General features: G+C 34.2%; 3 protein-coding genes across 3 annotated transcripts in view; 2 read left to right on the top strand and 1 right to left on the bottom strand.

Annotated features, from left to right (window-relative positions):
- LOC131016908 (uncharacterized) overlaps window positions 1-23,033 on the bottom strand; it is a 1,184,262-nt gene that overhangs the window by 90,848 nt on the left and 1,070,381 nt on the right. The window lies entirely within an intron of this gene.
- On the top strand, window positions 10,160-12,910 carry LOC131015742 (putative late blight resistance protein homolog R1A-10). The gene has a single exon (XM_057944164.1). The coding sequence runs from the start codon at window positions 10,160-10,162 to the stop codon at window positions 12,908-12,910; it is 2,751 nt and encodes a 916-aa protein (XP_057800147.1).
- LOC131015741 (putative late blight resistance protein homolog R1C-3) lies at window positions 18,471-21,242 on the top strand. The gene has a single exon (XM_057944163.1). It carries the CDS (start codon window positions 18,471-18,473, stop codon window positions 21,240-21,242), a length of 2,772 nt encoding a protein of 923 aa, XP_057800146.1.

Genomic DNA, 23,033 nt, shown 5'->3' with positions numbered 1-23,033 from the left:
GTTGTAATTGGTTAATATGAGCTCAACACAATTACGTAGGAGAAGTCAACTTAAGATCTAATTTACTTCACTTGGTTTACTATATTAGTAATTTGTTTAAAAAATATATTATTCACCAAGGTTTATTTCGTCCAGTTAGGGTATATAACTAATTTTTATTATTTATATTTAGTTATTACATGATAATTCATTATTGTTAGGTCCTGAGGGTCTCGAATAGGTGTATGGGGGGGGGAATACACCTATGGGCTATTTTAAAACTCCTCAATCAGAGGGATCTCAGTCAGAGATCAAAACGAAACTTTACATGCAAACACAGACGCATGTTTAACAGAAATCAGTTTTGACCAAACAGGGTTGACGACTGATACTGAAAGCTCTTCAGTAAAGAGTTATCAGTTAAGTTGCTGGAACTTAACTGATGCAAGTAAGGGCTTCAGTCGTGTTTGCTAAAACAGAGATGATAACACTCTTCCTGACTATCAGAAGATAGATCAGTCAGACTGATATCATACGCAGCGAAAATTAAACTTAGTTTCGTAATAGCCTCGGTGGAGCACGATGTTGGTTATTAAGTTTCTCTTTGCAGTTAATCAGTGTTCAGTTTTATCAATTGAAATAACACAAGTAAGAATGTAAAACTGAAAACTGTAAACAACACAGAGACTTTTACGTGGTTCGGAAAAACCCTTTCCTACATTCACGGTTGGTTGATCAGACCAACAATCCACTCCACAAGTGCTTAACATGTGCACTGAAAACCAAACCGTGTGCTTGCCGGGTGCACACAACCGTACCACTGAAGAAAACCCTTCTTCAGTACCCACGCTTCACTCGCGTCGGATTTCTCTGCTCAGCACAACCCGTGCTAAGACTTCTCACTCAGAGTCAGAGTACCTTCCTGAACTCTGAAACACTCAAACACTCTTATGGGGGGGAGGTTTGAACGAGTGCCAACTATACTTACAAAGAACAAGTTCTTTGAAGCAAGTTTGACCTTTGGCTTCTGGGTAAACAGAGATTTGCCTAAGGTCTAAGAGAATATGTGTAATCAGCAGTGACTGATTTTGGCTTTGGAATTCTCTTCTTCGATTCAAGCTTTGGGGAGGTTAAGCTTTAGGCTGAGTAGCAATTTCGGCAGAGCTTCAGCTTATGTCGTTGAATCGGTGAAGGTTGAAGTGATCCTCGAGCGCTATTTGTAGGAGAACTCTTGAATAGATCCGTTGGCGTAGATCGTCCTCAAGATTTCTTCCGTTGGAGAGCAATTCGAATTTGGGCTGAGGCTTCAATCTTCGAGGTTCCTTGTCTGGGTGAAAACGACTCTCTTTGATGGACAGGAGATGTGACGTCTCTGAAAAGTAACCACCAGATAGGAATGACCTCTGCAGAGATAAGGATATCCTGAGATCTCTGCATTTAATGCGGCTGTACTTTGTGAGTACGTGGCTTCCTCTGAACGTTGGAAGATCAGTCCTAGGAGGAATGTTCAACTGATACTTGAGTTTAGTATCAGTCCATTGCGCGCATTAAGTAATCAGTCTTCAACTGATTCTTCAACTGATACTTCAGTTGGTATCTGCAGTCTTCAGTCTTCAGTCCTTCGTTCTTCAGTCTTCAATCTTCAGTCTTCGACACCGCAAGCTAAACTAGAAACGAACTCTAACACTTGAGTTCAAAACAATTCTAGTCTATTACAGTTAAGTCCTATGAATTTTGGTATCATCAAAACAAGGGTTATGATATTCCACAAGGTTCCCAACAATTATCTAGCTAGGGTATTTTTAAAAAAAGAATCATTTTTTTTGCAAATGAAAGGTAAGTAGGAGTATAATTCAAGATATATATTAGAACTAGTTTGTTGCCCGTCGAAATTCGACGGGTATTAATTATTATACATAAATTTTATTAATAATTTGAAGTATAAATTTGATAATTATACAATCTGCAAATTATGAATTTTGTTTATATACTCGTATTTGTTTTAAACTCAATTAAAAATAATTTTACTATTCATTCTCATTTTAAATTCATAATAATAATATATGTTAATTACCCGAATATGCTTAAATTTATTGAATATCTAAATAATCAAATATAAATTGTTACAATAATTAGTTATCTCTCTCAATAAAAACTCATAACATTTCAAAATAAACATTAACAATAAATAATAAAAAATAAAAAAATTTAAATAGAGAAAATTTCATGTAAGCATGTAGATAATATTTTATTTAGATTATACAATTAGTGAAGTCTTCTGCAAAAAATAAATATGGATCCTGAACATCTATATGTATGTGTTAACAATAAATAGTATGAATAATAAAAACTATATAATTTATACACTCCTTTAAAAATTATACATTTTTACTCGTGTCAAACCCGATTTAAAAGTAATTTTAATTATTCGCCCGTCCAAACTGAAAAACATATGAAAGAGAGTAACTCTCTTTCCAAACATATATAATAATATCCATTAATTATCCGAACACATTTAAATTTTATAAAATATCTAAATAAATTATATAGACTGTTATAGTTATTGATTATCTAACTCAATAAAAGTTTACAATCAATATGTCTGTTTCTAGACATTACAAAGTATACATTTATAATAAATAGAATAAATTATAAAAGATTAAAAATTAATTTATAATGAATGTAGAAATTATACATTATACGAAATCTTTTTTAGAATTTATCTATCAGTCATGTCGCAAACCCAAGTCAAAAGTATTTTTACTACCAGTTCTCGTCAAAACACGTATAGTAATATCCGCTAATTTTTCTCAAACTCATTTAAGCCTATAAATATCTAAAAAGTCAAATATAAGTTGTTACAATTATTGATTATCTGTCTTATAGAAAATTAAAACATTGCAAAGTAAATATTAACAATACCTAGTATAAATAATAAAAGTGGCTGATACCTTTCTCTACAAATAATAACTCCACAATTCAAAAGTGGTCGATAGCTTTCTCTATTCAACACACTATCAACTAAACATTTCTTAAAACTCATGTCATCTAATTTCATAAATTAGGAAATTATACAATTTACGAAGCATGTTTCACTACAAAAAAAACGTGTAAATAGCGACGACAATTAGCGACGGCGATTTTGCCGTCGGTAATTACCGGCGGCACGGCGGCGGCATTTCAGGCGACCCGCCCTTTTGCAATCACCAGCCAATTACCGACGGCAAAATCGCCGTTGCTAATTAGCGACGACGACGCCGCCGGTAATTTTTTTATACGCATTATATGTTTAATTTTATACAGTTAACGACGGCGTTTTACCGTCGCTAATTAGCGACGGCAATTGTCGTCGGTAATGAATTAATAATAGGGCACGCGGAGCCCTTCTTTTTTCAGTTTTGCGCCGCACACAGACCCTCCCCCCCCCCCTCGCTCTCCCCTGCTGCTGCTGCTGCTTCTCCTTCTCCGGTCGCCACCCGCCGCCGCCGTGCCCAGGTAACTCTCTCTCTCTCTCTCTCTCTCTAGATCTATCTCATTTTAATTATATATATAATTATTTAATTTTCACTTATATTCTTCCTTGTAGTTCGACGACCCCGTTTCGCCGTCTTCTTCACGACACCCCGCCGGAAACTACCACCGTACACTTCTCTTATTTATTTATTTAATTATTTATGAATTTATTTATGTATTTACGTTAATTAAATAGATTTATTTGTTAGATCTATTTAATTAATTTTTAATTGGCTTAGTTTATAAATAAATTATATGAAGCATGATTAATTTTAAATTATATTAAGCATGATTAATTTTTATTACCGACGACAGAATGCCGTCGGTAATCTCTGCTTTTTTTGTAGTGTTTAGAATTTATATAATCACACTCATCTCATATCTGATTAAAAAATAATTTTATTACTTGTCCTATTCCCAAACTCGTATAGTGATACCTGCTTACTACCTGAAGTCGTTTAAATTTATAAATATTTAAACAAAAAAATTAAAATGAATAAAATATGCTCTTTGTCATCCTCTAGGAAATCCGTTGTGAAATGGGGGTAGTTTGATGTGATGAGGAATTCAATTGTGGGAATACTAATTTGAGTGATTAATTTTCAATATCTCTCTTTTCCTTCTTCTACATGGCTTTCTTTTTATTTTACTAATAAATTAAGTAATTACTAACCTAAATAACTAGACTTCAATTCTCAATTCTCTCGTCTTAAATCAAAAGAAAAAAAAATGCATAGATTTTTTTCCCACATTGCCTCGCAAAAACACATGATTTTCCTTATAACTTATATTTTGCTTATTTTTAATTATTTTTATTTTTAGCAAGACAAATCATATGTTTGGTATCTATAATCTATACTTATTATAAAAGTGTCTTATTTTAGAAAAATCTGCTAGACCTATGTTATTCAATCATCTCAAAAAACTAGCATGTTATTCAATTCAAGAGGAAATTTGATGAATATTGTGCAATTAATTAAATTTTAAGGAACTGCAAATTTCAATGGGTTCGTTGCACCTACATACAAAAACTTTCAATCAATTCTAGTTTTATACATAACTATAAAATATGCCTCCAAATACACATAACTATATAATTCCTCTCATTTACCGCATTTAAAGCCTTGAAGAGAGCCTTCACAGTGTTGTGAGGATTGTGTAGGAGCTGGCCAGAGATACACCTAGAAGCAGTGGTGGATCCAAGGGGGGGCTTCAGCCCCCTCTCAATTTTTGAATTTTTTTAATATAGATATATATTTTATTTTATTTAATATCTATATATATGTGTATATAAATAAGAAATACAAGAAAAACTATAGTGATACATTGTTTATAGTATTCAACTATCAATATTAATTCCTTAACACATTGATTTGTTACATTTATGCTATTTTTATCATTTTTTCTTTCTTAGTTAATTTTTAATGTTATATTTGAGTCAATTTCTAAAGTTAATTTTTTTCTTTCTTAGTTAATTTTTAATGTTAAATTTGAGTCAATTCTATAGTTAATTTTTTTAAATGCATAAAAGTATGTCTTTATATGTTTTCAATCTACTTGATGTTTGAATTAATTGAATGGCGAACAATTATCTATTTTATTAAGTAATTGTTAAAAAAATGCATGAAAATGAAGTGTACGGAATGCTCAAAAAAATTTGCTTCGGGGGCTCCCGCCCCTGAACCCCCGTGTAAATGTTTTCAGACGTCGTAGTTCAACAAATTCAGCCCCCCCCAACGTAAATTCCTGGATCCGCCCCTGCCTACAAGTACTTAAAATGTATCTACTTCTAACGACATAGATTTTAATAAAATAGTTAAATATGGTGTGAGTGAAATACGAGTCTCATTTTATTATGATTATAAAATTTATCAAAAATAAATTATATACTCCCTCCGTTCCTGAAATAACTTCATCTTTTTCCATTTTGGGACGTCCCCCGAATAACTTCTTCTTTCTTTCTTTTTTTCATTTTTGGAAAACTATCCAACCAATAACAATACTTTATTTATTCTTACTTTTCACTTTTCACCACTCCCAGTATTAATTATAACACTTTTCAATACTCTCAATACTAATCATTACACTTTTCACAACTTTCAATAATAATTATATCACTTTTTCTCCACCATCAATACATTTTACAACTTTTCATTAAAACTCGTGCCGTCCCCAAAGAGGAAGCCATTTCAAGGACGAAGGGAGTATATTATTTTATTTAAACGAACAAAAACAAATAAAATGTATCTACTTCTAAAGGACACAAAGTTTTAATAAAGTAGTTGAATACCGCGAGTGGATACATTTGTCTTTAGCTGGGTTCCTTCAAGAAAAATATATGGGTACTATTTGAATCTATCCCATATATGAAGTTATACTAATAGATAAATATATTACATATATGATTGAAATTTAGTGAGAATTACACATGCGCAAACTATTAAAATTCATTAATTTGAAATGAACAAATTAACGTAAGTACGTAATAATGTTTTTTTTTTTTTTTTCCCCTAATGCTGCAAATATATTGTAGAAGAAATTTGGGTATATTTTGAAGAATTCATCTACTGGATTGGAACGATTGGCCTATTTCCCACTATGCTATGCTTCCTCTCTGCTTCAATATCAAATTCTATGTAACCAAACAAGAAATGCACATGACATTTAATTACTCCATCTCCTGCGTGTTTATAGCGCGTTTGAAGCTTCAACGAAGACCCCAAAAGCAAGTCTTTGTAGTATGATTTTGACTCTTGGTGGGTTTGAAGCTTCCACGCGGACACCATTAATGGTTCTTGGTTAATATGAGCTCAACACAATTATGTAGGAGAAGTCAACTTAAGATCTAATTTACTTCACTACTACCTCTGTCCCGAAATAAATTCATTTTTTTTCTTTTTGGGATGTCCTCCAAATTAGTTCCTCTTTCTTTCTTTCTTTCCATTTTTGGACAACTACCATAACACTAATAATATTTTATTTATTCTTATTTTTTACTTTTTCACCACTTTCAATACTAATTATAACACTTTCCCACATTTTCACTACTTAAGAGAGTGTGGGAAGGTAATTAATCTTAGGCAAAGAAGCAGAATATATAATAAAACAAAGCTAACAAACACTACAAGAATACTTCACATTACTATAATGTGCAGCGACTAACTAGTGTCGCCAGAGAAGGAGGCGGTGTCTCCAAAATTAAGAAGAGAGAGAGAGAGAGATTGAGAGAGAAATGATAGGGTTGGGCTCACTTTTCTCATTCTAATTAGACTTGGGTCTTTTCTTTTATGGTTTTTATTGGGCTTTAGCCCACTAAGGCAAGGCTGCTATTTTACTCCTCATCCCTTGTGATTGTGAAAAATTGTAACGAGGTGTTTGATTTGAATGGTAATATATGATTGATAAAATAATTCAATTTAATTGAATAATTGGCTGTATGTTTCGACCGATGATGAATAACTTTTGCAATAAAGTAATAAGTTAATTCTATATGATGAGTGAATTTTCGGTAGAAAGTAGTATTCAATATCACTTAAGATCCACTGTACCAAATTTTATGTCCCATGACTCTCAATCTTTTTTTATTATTTATTTATTTTCTTTCATCATTTTTTTTCTACAATTATTATTAATTAGTGTTTATTCCACTTGATTAAGGTAGATAATTATTTTTTATCATTTAATTTAATTTTTATTAGTTAAAACATTGGATCTCATCTATTCAACATAAAAACATGCTTCGCTTGAAAAAAAAAAATCAAGATGCATAAAAACTAACCATTCACATTAGATGACAAATACAATAAGGGAAGAAGTAGTATTGATTATCAGAATATATGTTTCATTTTCAAATAAATTTCTACTTTGATGAATCAATACATGCATTCGTGCAAGAGCCATTTTTTTATTCTTCAATGTAATTTGAAGAAGAGGTTTTACTTGACAAAAAAAAATGCTTATAATACTCAACTCTGATAAACTCTGCAAGTGTGACTTTAAACTTACGATAATATTAAAATAAATTGAATATATTAATTTATTTATAATTGTGTCTGTTTATAGTTTATATATTTGGGCCTTAAATGGGCCTGAAACATCTTATTAGGGCTTTCCTTATCAAAAAGGGAATCCCTAGCTGGTTTCATCATCATCCATATCAATCCAATCCTCCAATCCTCATAAGTCATAACAATATAGAGAATTTTGAACTCAAAATTGATTGATGTAGTTTGAAGACCATGATATAGGTTACTCCTATTTTCAATTATTATTGTCGAATGTATGTTTCTCCGTTCCAAAAAAATTCTTATTCAATTATTTTGTTACCGAATGTCCAAAGCTAAAATTGAAAATGTGATCATACAGAACATGAGCTTCAAGAGCCTTTATAAATTTTGAGTTCAAAAAATCCTTAATATTAACTTGAGAATAAAATAGATAAATTTTAAAAGTTGGAATAGACATAAAAAAGTAAAATGAAAGGTTGAGATAGAATGTGATATTAACCAAATTGCAATAATATAAAAATATGTTATTGTGAGGACTGTAAGAAATTATTATTGATTTTCTTTGAAAACAAAAACAAAAATTAACTTATAAATTAATTGCGCTGGACCTATAAAATAGTTGTACTGAATTCTATACTTAATAAGTACCTTGAATTACTTATAAAATCCCGTACAATTAATTTATAGTTTCAGTGTAACTAATTTATAGATCGAGTGAAAGAATTTTCAGTGTCTAACAATAAGAATTCTCCACTAAAAATACTATCTTTCATAAGAATGAGAATTAATTGATATGAATAAGTCAATTAAATCTACGAATAAGACTTTTATAATGCAAAATAATCATTTAAACTTGGGTTCGAGTCTTAGAGAGGTCGAAAATTTCATCAATTAGCTGAGTTACGGCTATTCGTATTTTTCAAGAAACTTATTCATGGATTTATTCCAACTTATTGGTTATTATCATTTCTCACGAAAAATAATATTCACTTGAAGAAGTTCGGATATAGCTTTCAAGTTCGTGTGAAGCGGTCGTGTTAAGCTGCTCTTTTGACAATATAGATACTCCTTTTCAGGTTAGAGATTTGTAAAATTCGAATAATTGTTCTTTATGGATGTAAGGATGGAGTCATGAAGTCATCATTTTCAGACTTAATTTTTTCCAAAACAATTGGTGAAAATGCACACACTTGGTCTAAGCATATTCCTCACTTTTGAAAACTTTATTTCCTAGTTGGTGTTTCAGCGGTATTTAGATATCTTCTTCGTGAAATTGAGAAGAAAGCAACAGGTGAGTCGCCTGGAATAGCCCAAAACTTTGATGAAGGTGCGCACGGCAGTGGCGGTGGTGGTGGCTGTGGCTGTGGCAATAATGTATTGCCGGAGAAGAGAGAGAGAGAGAGCTTGACAGAGAAATTCAAGTGAGAGGGTTGGGCCCTCTTTTTCATTATTCATCTCAAATATATTTAGTTAAAATTAATTTTTTATTATATTTATAAATATCATAATTGAGTTAGTATCAATTTTAAATAAATATAGAAATATAAAAATATTTCCCGTGCATTGTACGGAGGGCAAATGCTAGTATTTCTTAAAAAAATATTCTCTCTCCCAACTTTTAGTATCCATCTTTCCTTTTTGGTTGTCCCACATTTTGGTATCTATTTCTATTTTTAGTAAAAGTAGGTGGGACTCTTGCTCCACTTTAATTATTTTAACACTCACATAAAAGATGAGACCCTTATTTCACTTACAACACACACAGTCATTTAATTAAAACTCGCGTCACTCTCAAATATATACTAAAAGCTAAGACAGAGGTTGTAGTAATACTAATCAACTAATATTCGATCGTCAATTGAAACAAAAAAATAGAAATAAAAAAGACCATTATTAGCAGTTAATTTTTGTTAAAAATAATAAAATAAGTAAATACTATTTTAACAATCAAATAATCTGTCGTTATTATTTTCGTAAAATAAAATATTAAATCAATTATGTTAGCCAATGAAATTATTCAGTTGTGAATTAGTCAATAAAATAAATAAAAATAATATTTAACGATTGATATTTCGATTGTTGAATATAAAAAAATTAAAATAAAATTATTCTTTGTTAACGATTATATTTTTTAAAAAAAACTTATAAAATAATAATTATCGATTAAATTGGATAATTATTTCTCTCTCCAAAATTGGATTAATCATCCTACAAAGTAATTGCGTTGAATTCTACACTAAACAAGTATCGTGAATAATTTATAGATTTCGGTAGAATTAATTTATAATTTCAGTAGAATTGGTTTATAGATTCAATGAAATAATTCTAACTATTTTCGCAATAAGGGTTTAATTGTAGCATCGCATTGCTGAGGCAATCCATTGGAGCATGCCATTGAAATAAGGAGAATCTGTAAGTCAATGGTTATATATATCTCCTCAATTATTATCACAACCATTCGCTTTCACATTATTGCCAACCGTCCGCTTTCACATTATTGCCAACTGCTATGATAAGATATGTCGCCTAAAATATGACCAATTAAGACTGAGTTGCTAGCCATTATGTTAGTATAAATAAGAAGCTAAATTAAGATTCTATCAAATTCTTGTCCAAAATTCTAATAATTATACTCTGTTTCCCTTCAACTGATATCGATCATGGCGGCCTACGCAGCCTTGGTTTCTCTAATGCATATCATAGACAAACTCGAGCGCCATCATTCCCCTCCGATTTCTCTCAACAAACAACAAGTTCAATCCCTCACTGAAATTATCACGTTCTTGCAGGAGTTTCTCGAAGCTAATAACTCCCCTGTTTCCGACGAACCAGATCCCTTGGAGATGCGTATTGCAGATGCAGCTTATGCAGCTGAAGACGCCATCGAATCTCATATCGTGGCCAAGATTCAGCTGAGCAGATCCAGAGAAGCTTATAACTCTCCTGTTTCCGACGAAGCAGATCCAGAGGATCCGAAAACTGTCTCATCAAATCATGATGATGATGATGAAGAGATGAACTTGTTTCAAGATGTGCAAAATGTGATACAGGAAATGGATGAGATCAAGAGTTTGGCGATGCAGAGGAATACAGAGAAGGTGGTGATCCATGATAAGCGGCGTAGCTTCATCTCTGCTTCTTCTTCCACTGAGAAGAACAATAGTGGCATGGTGGTGTGGTCCGAGGGTGTCGTGAATGGAATCTTGGAAAGGCTCGTTTCCGACCAACGCGAACGCCAAGTCATCCCGATCACAGGAATGGGCGGGATAGGTAAGACCACTCTTGCCAAAACTGTTTATTCGAAGAAAATTATTGAGCAGCGTTTTGATGTTTGTGCTTGGGCTACTATTTCTCAACAATACAACACAAGGGAAATTCTTTGTGAACTTGTTTCTCAAGCCACTAACAAAAGGAAGGAACAACTGAGTCAAAAGAGTGAAGATGATCTAGAATTAGAGCTCTACCAGTATTTGTCAGGTAGAAGGTTTCTTATTGTGATGGATGATATGTGGAGCATCGATGCATGGGATAGGATACAACGTTTCTTTCCCGAAAATGGGAATTATAGTCGGATAATAGTGACGACTAGGCTTTCACACTTGAGTTCCCAATTGAACAACAATTATACCCTTCAAATGGATTTCTTAGATGAGGTTAGAAGCTGGGAACTGTTCTCAAAAACTGTGTTTGGGGTTGGAAGTTGCCCTCATGAGTTAGAGAAAATTGGAAAGAAAATAGTAGAGAATTGCAGAGGACTTCCTTTATCAATTGTTGTAGTTGGGGGTATTTTGAAAAATAGGGAACACACTCTAGGAGTTTGGGAATCAATTAGTCAGAACTTAGCTTCAGAAGTGAATTTGGAGAATGAGAAGAATTGCATGAAACTGTTGAAAATGAGCTATAATCATTTGCCAGTTTATTTAAAGCCATGTTTTTTGTATATGGGAGTGTTTGAGGAGGATGATTTGGTTAGAGTCTCAACACTCGTGAAGCTATGGGTTTCTGAAGGATTTTTAAAACCCATGAATGGCAAAAGTTTGGAAACTATTGCCATAGAGTTCTTAAAGGACTTGGTTGATAGAAATCTCATTCTAGTTGGTGAAGTGGGGTCTACAGGAAACATAAAATTTGTCAAAATTCATGATTTGTTGAGGGATTTATGCTTGAACCAGAGCAAGAAAGATGGGTTCTATCATGTGATAGGGCAATCTAGTCCTCGAGGTATGAGTAGTCAACGCTGCGTTGTTATACCCAGGAACACGCCAATGAAGAAAGTCCTTGACGACTTGTCATGTGCTCGTTCCATTATCAGTGAAGATGGGAATGTCTTCAATCTTTACCTCGTTCCATTATCAGTGAACATTAAGAATTCGGGGTTGCTTAGAACATTTTATGCATACAGAAAGTTTCCGCATACAGAAAGTCTTAATGTTTCTTGTTTTAAGGAGTTACTTGCGTCTCAGTATGTTAACTTGCGCCACCTTGCTGTTGATGTTGGTAGCATGTCCTCAATCTTTACCTCGTTTACTCGCCTCTGGAATCTGCACATATTGATTGTTTCTTGTTTTGAGGAGTTCACTGCACCGGCTGAGATTTGGAGAATGCCACAACTTAGGCATATTGAAATGACTGAAGGAAGATTTTATCTTCCAGAACCTTCGAGTGATGATGTCGTCGTCATGGAGAATCTACTGGTGCTTAAGGGAATAGCAAATTTCAAGTGCAGTGAAGAGGTGGTTAAGAGAATTCCCAATATCAAAAAATTGGGGATAAATTATGTTGGGAGAGGGGGAATCGAGCAATATGATTATTATTGTCTGAACAATATCAAGCATCTGTGTAAATTGGAATCCCTCCGCGTAGATTGTTCGAATGATTTTAGAGCTGCTCCGTATGTGCTCACATTTCCCCAAAGCCTCAAGAAGTTGACTCTTAACATGAAAAAGGACTTTGAATGGGAAAAAATGTTTGAAAAGATAGGTGCATTGCCCCTTCTCGAGAAGTTCAAGTTGTGGTACGGGTGCTTTGGAACAGGCAAGTGGGAAATGGTTGAAGGCCAATTCCCTTCCCTCAAATACTTGGAATTGTATCGGTGTTCCAGTTTGAAGCATTGGACTGCGGAATCGAACTCCATCTTTCCACGCCTTGAGAAGCTTCATCTTCGTTATATGGATGAGTTGAAGGAGATCCCTACTCAAATTGGAGACGTACCGACGCTGCAAAAGATATGGATGGAGTTTTGTGGCGAATCTGCTGTGATGTGTGCAAAGGAGATCGTAGAGGAACAAGTGGAATTACAAGGGGAAGATCTTCCATTTCATGTTCAAGTTAGGCTTCCGAGTAAGAACGAAGCACTAGTGCAGAGATTGGCGGGGCCCAACTTCGAAGTTATATGTAATAGATCTAGTTAGGTTTTAGCACCATTAATATCTCTCTTGCTTTTGTGTGTTTGCTTATTTTTCTTCAATCAGTACCTGTGAGTGTGTGTATGCGTGAGAAATGTTGAAGAAGAAGGGGGTGGGTTTGTTTTAAAAAAATGGAAATAGGTTTGGGCTTTTAGTTGTGGGCTGATTTTTTTTATAATGCTGTTGGGCTGCATTTTTATTTATTTTAAAGCATGGGCTGCGAATTATATATATGTCTTGGGTTGATTTAATTAAAGTTTGGGCTTCTACATATTGATTAAATTTTTGGGCTGCATATTTTATTTTAATTAATAAGACTTTATATTTAAGTTTGATTATTTATTATTTTAAAGAGAAAAAAAATGGAAATTGCATAAGAATATTATTATTATTATTATTATTATTATTATTATTATTATTATTATTATTATTATTATTATTATTATTATTATTATTTTAAGTGTAATTACTTGTTATATGAGTTGAGCATGAAATGATTTGCATTAAGCATTTTTGCAAATGAAAGTATTTATAATTTAAATTTTTTTTCATTAAATCCAATTATCAAAGAAAGTCGAGCAAGGTATATGTAGGATGCTCTGTGGATGAATATATTTCTTCAATCAAAGAGGTAAATTAAGATTTCTTACTATAATTTAAATAGTTCATATTACAAAATTTGATATTACGTAATTCTAACAATTATATATTTTCACAGGGTAAAACATACTCCACATACTATAGAGGATTAAGCACACAAGCGTACACAGAAATTCGCTTCATGACGATGCTCAAATCTATAAAATTCTATCAATGGGGAAATCTCAATATTGTAGCAAATGCAGTCCAAAAAACCCAACCAAGCATCGATGTTGGAGATATTGAAGAAGAGCCGACTTCATGACAATGCTCAAGTCTATAAAATTCGATCAACGGGGAAATCTCAATATTGTGGCAAATGCAATCCAAAAAACCCAACCAAGCATCGATGTTGGAGATATTGAAGAAGAGCCGACTTAAGTGGAATAAAAGAATCATTCACCCGAGAAATCAAAAAAATAAGGGTAAATATCATGAAAACCCCTGAAGTATACCCGCTTTATCAAAAATACCCTGAAACTTTCAAAATGTTCTCTAAACCGTCAAACTATCAGGTTTTTATCAAATATATCCCGCATCTATTTTTCGATCACCAAAAACGTGTTGTGACTCGCCGGATGCCACAATGTAATTTATATTCTATTTTTTATAAATGCAATGGCAAAAACGACGTCGTTTCACTTTTTCACTTTTTCACTTTTTCACTTTTTCACCTATCACACTTAACATACAAAATACCAATTTCTTAATTTTCGTGTCGAAAAGAACTGTGTCATGCTTCATGTTGAATTTAATTCTTAATATACTAATTCCTTTTATTGTTGAAGGACCTGCGTGTGACAGCGACGCAGAGTGTGCCTCGTATAATTGCTTCGCAACACAACAGTTTGATATTAATATTGGGGATTGTGCCTGCCTCATACAATTAGATTCAGAAAAAGGTGATGTACGATGCACAAACAAATGCGAGGTCTAGTGTTATCGAGGATATTGCTGGTGTTTTGATTTGATTTAAAAAAAAAAGGATAAAATCATCTTATAATGTTTTTAAATAATATCGAATAAATTTAAATCTTGATGGAGACGAAGCGTTACTATTTTTTTGCATTTATCTTACTTATGATGGAGATGAAGCATTGCTATGTTTTAAAAGTTTATCGAAAAATCAGCTTCTTCATATTGCCCATTTCCTCCACTCCATGTCTTGTTTCATCAATGTATCGTGTCCAAGTCACAAAACAAGCAAAAATAAAGCGAAAAAAAAGCTTGATCTAGATTTAGACACAAACAAAAAAAGTACAAACTTGGACTTATGAATGAACAAGTAAATTCAAAGATAGTGCTATCACTTTATTTACACATGCACCGTTTGGTCGTCACCTGAATATTGATAATAAATATATTTAGCCCCCCAAACAAAAAAGTTACTAATTATGAATTTTCTTGGAATATACAAATGCATACATTTTTTCTATAATGTGATTGGTTAGTTTTGCACCATGCGTGAATTTTTCATAGACAATCTTCAACACCGCTTAAAATTAATTTAGTATAAAAATTAATTTCATCTCACTTCAAATTTAATAAATCTTTGAGTTAAAACATTTAATTTTCCTTTTCACAACATTCAACATTTTACAGCATTTAATTTAACTTTTAATACTCCTTCCGTCCACAATTTAAAGCTCTACTTGCTCTTAAATTTTTGTCCACAAATTAAAGCCTTATTCTGTTTTTTGTACTTTTTTACTCTTTTTCTTTTCCTATATTTACTACAGTTTAAAACACTTTTATCATTTTTATATTCTATATTTACTACACTTTATCATTAGTGGACCCACTCACAACACATTTATCACTTTAGTCAACTATCCTTATATTTCATCCACATCACATTTTCAGCTTTCTTAGTCTCCGTGCCCGCACCAAAGTGGGAATTTAAATTGTGGACGGATGGCGTAGTTAAAAATTCGCTACTAAAAGCATAATAAATTTGAAATTATGGCATATAATTAAGAGCATCCACAATGAAGATCCAAGGGTGGGCTCAAAAATGTGGTCCCCATATTTTTGAGCTCACTCTCCACAATGGAAGAGCCCACCCGTTGACTCTCTAACTTTAATTTTTATTTTGTATTTATTTTTATTGTAGTTTTCAATTTAAATTTTCATTAGATTTAAAACAACTAAAACACAATTAAATATTAAAATTAACCCTACATTGATTGAAAATTAAAATTGCGATACATTTAAAATAAAGTCCTAAATTACTTTTAAAAAAAACATAAAATAAAATTCTAGAATCTATGGGAGATTGTTGCGTTGTTTGATTTCCGCCACCTTGGCCAAGTGAAACGTCAACTCCTCGGGATTCATTTGAGAGGTGTCCCTACTTATCAACATGCTATCGGCGAGGTCCCGTTAAGCTTGAGAGAATTGTCCCATGACCTTCACCATCTCCTCCATGTACCCGAGAGCTCGAGAATTGTTGTCGGACGTCTCCGCCTTCTTTTTCCCTTTGCCTTTGTCTCTCTTCGCCGCCTTTTGGCCTTGGGGCCCAATACTCGCAAATTTTGGAGATTCACGCAGTAGCCTCCATGCATACGGATACTTAAATTTTGCACCATACTCGGCAATAAACATTGTTTCAGCCGGCTCCATGATTTGCTCATCGCTCATGTCGGATACCCAATTATCCCGACACTTTTTGTACATGCCCTCCCACCACCTCACTTCTTTTTGGACACGTTGGAAGTGCGACTTGATTTGTTTGATGTTGCGTGGAATGGTGCCTTGGGGCCGTTGAGCATTGTAGATTTTGCATATGGCGCCCTAATACCGAGCTACTTTCTGGTCGATCCCTTTGATGGATTCGCATGTGTGCTCGAGATACAAACGACATATGAGTATCGTTTCATTCGAAGAGTATGAACCTCTTTGCTTGGTGTTGGCTGGCATAGATGCTATCTCCTCCACGTCGGTCACCGCCGCAAATCGGGCGTTTTGATTCCTTTGAGGGCTTGCGTTTGAAAGGCATTGGACTCTTACGTAAATGGCGCGAATCCTTGGGCGGATGCATTGGATTCGCCAGGAGGATTTTGAGGGAATTGGCTCCAAAACTTTCTCCAATCTCTTTCCATTATTTTAAAAAAAATTAAGAGAACAAGATGAACAAAGGTAGAAGAGATATAGAATGAAAGAAGAGATAGAGGATGGAAGAAAAGATGTAAAATAAAATTGGAGACATGTGATGTATATAGAAGAAAGAAGAATAAAAAAAATTAGAAACAAAACAAAAAAGGCCCAACGACCATAATTTGGCAACGTCCAAATTTTGAAATTTATTTTTTTATTTTTTATTATTATTATTATTTTTAATTAAAAAGGTTGAAATTGGCGGTTGAGGTGCATGCGCCATCCCCTTCTCCCGTCTGCACTCGGAGCGTGGGTCTGCACCAGGTGCGGGACCCTTCGGCTCGGCAATGGTGAAGGGCTCGCGCCTGTATTTTGGGCCCATTGCAGGTGCTCTAACTTTTTAGAACTTGATCAAGTTATTAAAATATAATTTAAGTATGATTAACAATATTATTAATATATGTTTTATAAAGACTTATTATTATAATAATGATGTAATAGTTGGATACTCGTTTCATCGATCATTTCATATGAAAGGAGGGGGTATAAGGTACACCCTAAAAATTGTTATGACATTGGATCCCATTTGATTCAACGCAGAAACATATGCTTCACTAGGAAAAGAATCAAGATGCATAGAACCCAACCATTTAGATTAGATGTCAAATAAAATAAAGCAAAGGGTAGTATTGATTATTAGAAAATATCCTTAATTTTTTTTTTTGATAAATTAACAGTATTAAATAAAGAAATTTAAAAGTCGCGCCAGAGGGGACTCGAACTCAAGATCTTTGGTCGCGGTATGTGAACTGGGATTGAAATCATTACACGGAGATTCATCTACTCTTGTCTTGTCGTCTCCACTTATTGGAATATATGAAGAGGAGGTGCAGCTTAGCTACAAGAACGCATGCATGAACTGTGCGCATAAAGCGCACGTTAGTTTCTGTGTGATTAGCTAAGAGTAGTTTAGTTAGTTAACAGTAGGTCTAGTTAGTTATAACCGTGAAGAGCTTCTTGAAGCTTCTTTGTATAGTATAAATAGTTGTCTTGCTCTTCTTTTGTATGTTGAGTTTTTACACAGAAATAAATGAAATTCTCTTCAAACTATACAGCCTAGATTGTTCAATACCACTATATTTGTAATAATCTTCGGCCTTTGCTTATTGTATTAATCTGATATCTATTATGTCATGGTTAGTTGTATGCATCTTTGACTTTTTCTTTTTCCTAGTGTAGCATGTTTATGTGTTGAATGAGATGAGATTTAGTGTGTGCAAATTTTTGAATTTGAAACTTAGATTTTCTTCTATGTAAGCACCTAAGTGCAATGTTATACATCAACTGCTTAAATGCAATGCAAAGCCACGTGTCTTCCATCTAAGCACCTAAATGCAATGCACCAAGTAGCAAGATGGAATAAACCCACAAACAGAGCGAAAAGCTCATCTCAAAGGGATTCATTGAGCTAGCGTGTGATTGGATTGGATGACGTGGTTTTACACCAACAGAATAGTTATTGATGATGTGGAATCGCACTGACGAAAAGATAGGGAATGGGTGGCTCAGTTTTGCCTTGAAATTGAAAAAAGCAAAAAAAAACTTTGAACTCATCACTACTCAAAAGTCACAACCAACCAGTAAATAATAATTTTGAGAATATTTTTTGTGTAGAATCGAGATGGCTTATGAAGCTCTTGATAATCTGCAACAACTCTTTATATAAACATCCGCTTTCACATTATAAATAAGAAGCTAAATTAAGATTCTATCAAATTCTTGTCCAAAATTCTCATAATTATACTCTGTTTCCCTTCAACTGATATCGATCATGGCGGCCTACGCAGCCTTGGTTTCTCTAATGCATATCATAGACGACCTCGAGCGCCACCATTCCCCTCCGATTTCTCTCAACAAACAACAAGTTCAATCCCTCACTGAAAATGTCACGTACTTGCAGGAGTTTCTCGAAGCTTATATCTCCCCTGTTTCCGACGACGCAGATCCCTTGGAGATGCGTATTGCAGATGCAGCTTATGCAGCTGAAGACGCCATCGAATCTCATATCGTGGCCAAGATTCAGCTGAGCAGATCCAGAGAAGCTTATAACTCTCCTGTTTCCGACGAAGCAGATCCAGAGGATCCGAAAACTGTCTCATCAAATCATGATGATGATGATGAAGAGATGAACTTGTTTCAAGATGTGCAAAACGTGATACAGGAAATGGATCAGATCAAGAGTTTGGCGATGCAGAGGAATACAGAGAAGGTAGTGCTCCATGATACGCGGCGTAGCTTCATCTCTGCTTCTTCTTCCACTGAGAAGAACAATAGTGGCATGGTGGTGTGGTCCGAGGGTGTCGTGAATGGAATCTTGGAAAGGCTCGTTTCCGACCAACGCGAACGCCAAGTCATCCCGATCACAGGAATGGGCGGGATAGGTAAGACCACTCTTGCCAAAACTGTTTATTCGAAGAAAATTATTGAGCAGCGTTTTGATGTTCGTGCTTGGGCTACTATTTCTCAACAATACAACACAAGGGAAATTCTTTGTGAACTTGTTTCTCAAGCCACTAATAAAAGCAAGGAACAACTGAGTGAAAAGAGTGAAGATGAACTAGGATTAGAGCTCTACCAGTATTTGTCACGTAGAAGGTTTCTAATTGTGATGGATGATTTGTGGAGCATCGATGCTTGGGATAGGATACAACGTTTCTTTCCTGAAAATGAGAATTATAGTCGGATAATAGTGACGACTAGGCTTTCACACTTGAGTTCCCAATTGAACAACAATTTTAGCCTTCAAATGGAATTTTTAGATGAGGTTAGAAGCTGGGAACTCTTGTCGAAAATTGTGTTTGGGGTTGGAAGTTGCCCTCATAAGTTAGAGAAAATTGGAAAGAAAATAGTAGAGAATTGCAGAGGACTTCCTTTATCAATTGTTGTAGTGGGGGGTATTTTGAGAAATAGGGAACATACTCTAGGAGTTTGGGAATCAATTAGGAAGAACTTAGCTTCAGAAGTGAATTTGGAGAATGATAAACATTGTATGAAACTGTTGAAAATGAGCTATAATCATTTGCCAGTTTATTTAAAGCCATGTTTTTTGTATATGGGAGTGTTTGAGGAGGATGATTTGGTTAGAGTCTCAACACTCTTGAAGCTATGGGTTTCTGAAGGATTTTTAAAACCCATGAATGGCAAAAGTTTGGAAACTATTGCCATAGAGTTCTTAAAGGACTTGATTGATAGAAATCTCATTCTAGTTGGTGAAGTGGGGTCTACAGGAAACATAAAATGGGTCAAAATTCATGATTTGTTGAGGGATTTATGCTTGAACCAGAGCAAGAAAGATGGGTTCTATCATGTGATAGGGCAATCTAGTCCTCGAGGCATGAGTAGCCAACGCCGCGTTGTTATACCCAGGAACACGCCAAAGAAGAAAGTCCTTGACGACTTGCAGTCTATGCCACGTGCTCGTTCCATTATCAGTGAATATGGGAGAGTACCGCGTATTAAGAATTCCGGGTTGCTTAGAACATTACATGCATACAGAAAGTTTCGTTACTCTGGAGATAAAAGCTACGTGGTCAAGTCCCTTGTGTCTCAGTATGTTAACTTGCGCCACCTTGCTGTTAAAGTTGGTAGCCTGTCCTCGATCTTTACCTCGTTTACTCGCTTCTGGAATCTGCACATATTGATTTTTTCTTGTATTGGGAAGGAGTTCACTGCACCTGCTGAGATTTGGAGAATGCCACAACTTAGGCATATTGAAATGACTAAAGGAAGATTTTATCTTCCAGAACCTTCGAGTGATGATGTCGTCGTCATGGAGAATCTACTGGTGCTTAAGGGAATAGCAGATTTCAAGTGCAGTGAAGAGGTGGTTAAGAGAATTCCCAATATCAAAAAATTGGAGATAATGTATTTTGGGAGAGGGGGAATGGAGCAAGATGATTATTATTGTCTGAACAATATCAAACGTCTGTGTAAATTGGAATCCCTCCACGTACAATATTCGGTTGCTGATTGTAGAGCTGCTCCGTATGCGCTCACATTCCCCCAAAGCCTCAAGAAGTTGACTCTTGTGATGAATGGTGGCTTTGAAGGCCAAAGCCTCAAGAAGTTGACTCTTTTTATGAATGGTGGCTTTGAATGGGAAAAGATGTTGGAAAAGATAGGTGCATTGCCCTTTCTCGAGAAGTTCAAGTTGTGGTTCGGGTGCTTTGGAACAGGCAAGTGGGAAATGGTTGAAGGCCAATTCCCTTCCCTCAAATACTTGGGATTGCATCGGTGTTGTAGTTTGGAGCATTGGACTGCGGAATCGAACTCCATCTTTCCACGCCTTGAGAAGCTTCATCTTGATGGTATGCTAGCGTTGAAGGAGATCCCGACTCAAATTGGAGACATACCGACGCTGCAAAAGATATGGATGAGGGATTATGACGAATCTGCTGTGATGTGCGCAAAGGAGATCGTAGAGGAACAAGTGGAATTACAAGGGGAAGATCTTCCATTTCGTGTTCAAGTTTGGCTTTCGTGTGAGAACGAAGCAGTGCAGAGCTTGGCAGGCCCCAACTTCGAAGTTATATGTTGGTTTTAGTTTTACTACCATTATCTTTCTTGTTTTTGTGTGTTTACCTGTTTTTCTTCAATCTTCTTCCCTCTCGCCTCTTATCACCATTAATATCTCTCTTGCTTTTGTGTGTTTGCTTATTTTTCTTCAATCAGTACATGTGAGTGTGTGTATGCGTGAGAAATGTTGAAGAAGAAGGGGGTGGGTTTGTTTTAAAAAAATGGAAATAGGTTTGGGCTTTTAGTTGTGGGCCGAGTTTTTTTATAATCCTGTTGGGCTGCATTATTATTTATTTTAAAGCATGGGCTGCGAATTGGGTTGATTTAATTTAAGTTTGGGCTTCTACATATTGATTAAATTTTTGGGCTGCAGATTTTATTTAAATTAATTAGACTTTATATTTAAGTTTGATTATTTATTATTTTAAAGAGAAAAAAAAAACTGATTGCATAAGAATATTATTATTATTATTATTATTATTATTATTATTATTATTATTATTATTATTATTATTATTATTATTATTTTAAGTGTAATTACTTGTTATATGAGTTGAGCATGAAATGATTTGCATTAAGCATTTTTGCAAATGAAAGTATTTATAATTTAAATTGTTTTTCATTAAATCCAATTATCAAAGAAAGTCGAGCAAGGATATTGTCGGTAACTTTAGCTCAAAAATTTATTTTTCAATTATTTAGCTCAAAAATTTAGCGGCAAAGATATATGTAGGATGCTCTGTGGATGAATATCTTTCTTCAATCAAAGAGGTAAATTAAGATTTCTTACTACTCCCTCCGTCCGCCAAAAGTAGACTACTTTGGTTGGGCACGGGATTTAATAAAATTGGTGATGATTTTGATGTAGTGGAGAAAGGGTCCCACCACTTTATGAGATGTGTGGTTGAGATTGAATTTGAGGTGGGTTTTATTGTAAATAAAGAGTGTTTGTAAGGATAAAAGATTAAAGTGGGTGGTGGGACCATTTCCATAAAAGGAAAGTGGTATACTGTTTGCGGACGCCCAATATAGTAAAAATGGTCTACTTTTGGCGGACGGAGGGAGTATAATTTAAATAGTTCATATTGTAAAATTTGATATTACGTAATTATAACAATTATATATTTTCATAGGGTAAAACATACTCTACATACTATAGAGGATTAAACACACAAGCGTACACAGAAATTCGCTTCATGACGATGCTCAAATCTATAAAATTCTATCAATGGGGAAATCTCAATATTGTAGTAAATGCAATCCAAAAAACCCAACCAAGCATCGATGTTGGAGATATTGAAGAAAAGCCGACTTCATGACAATGCTCAAGTCTATAAAATTCGATCAACGGGGAAATCTCAATATTGTGGCAAATGCAATCCAAAAAACCCAACCAAGCATCGATGTTGGAGATATTGAAGAAGAGTCGACTCAAGTGGAAGAAAAGAATCATTCACTCGAGAAATCAAAAAAATAATCCCATCACAAAAGAAAAAGAAAAGGGTAACTAGGAAAAAGTTTGATGACTACATTGAGATTACAAGTGACGACGATATGCTTTTGAACAATATTTTGTTGCAAATTGAGATTACAAGTGACGACGATATGCCGTTGAACAATATTTTGTTGCAAACCAAAAATAAGAAGAAAAGATCCTCAATCGCCATAATCAAATAAGAAAAAATTTAAAATTCGTCTCGCCCCATACTTAGATAATTTAGGATATTTTTCATAGATTTTTTTGCATTTTTATTTAGAGGTATATATATTATGAATATTACTTTATTACATTTAAATTTATTCATTAATAGTTGCATTG

Source organism: Salvia miltiorrhiza, chromosome 3 (assembly GCF_028751815.1).
Source record: "Salvia miltiorrhiza cultivar Shanhuang (shh) chromosome 3, IMPLAD_Smil_shh, whole genome shotgun sequence".
NCBI classification, from domain to species: Eukaryota; Viridiplantae; Streptophyta; class Magnoliopsida; order Lamiales; family Lamiaceae; genus Salvia; species Salvia miltiorrhiza.
The sequence above is the reverse complement of the archived record's forward strand: the minus strand, read 5'-3'. Positions and strand labels throughout refer to the sequence as shown.

What these genes read in the sequence shown, in the direction of transcription:
- LOC131015742 (XM_057944164.1), top strand. Translation starts at nt 10,160, where the DNA reads ATGGCGGCCTACGCAGCCTTGGTTTCTCTAATGCATATCATAGACAAA.
- LOC131015741 (XM_057944163.1), top strand. Translation starts at nt 18,471, where the DNA reads ATGGCGGCCTACGCAGCCTTGGTTTCTCTAATGCATATCATAGACGAC.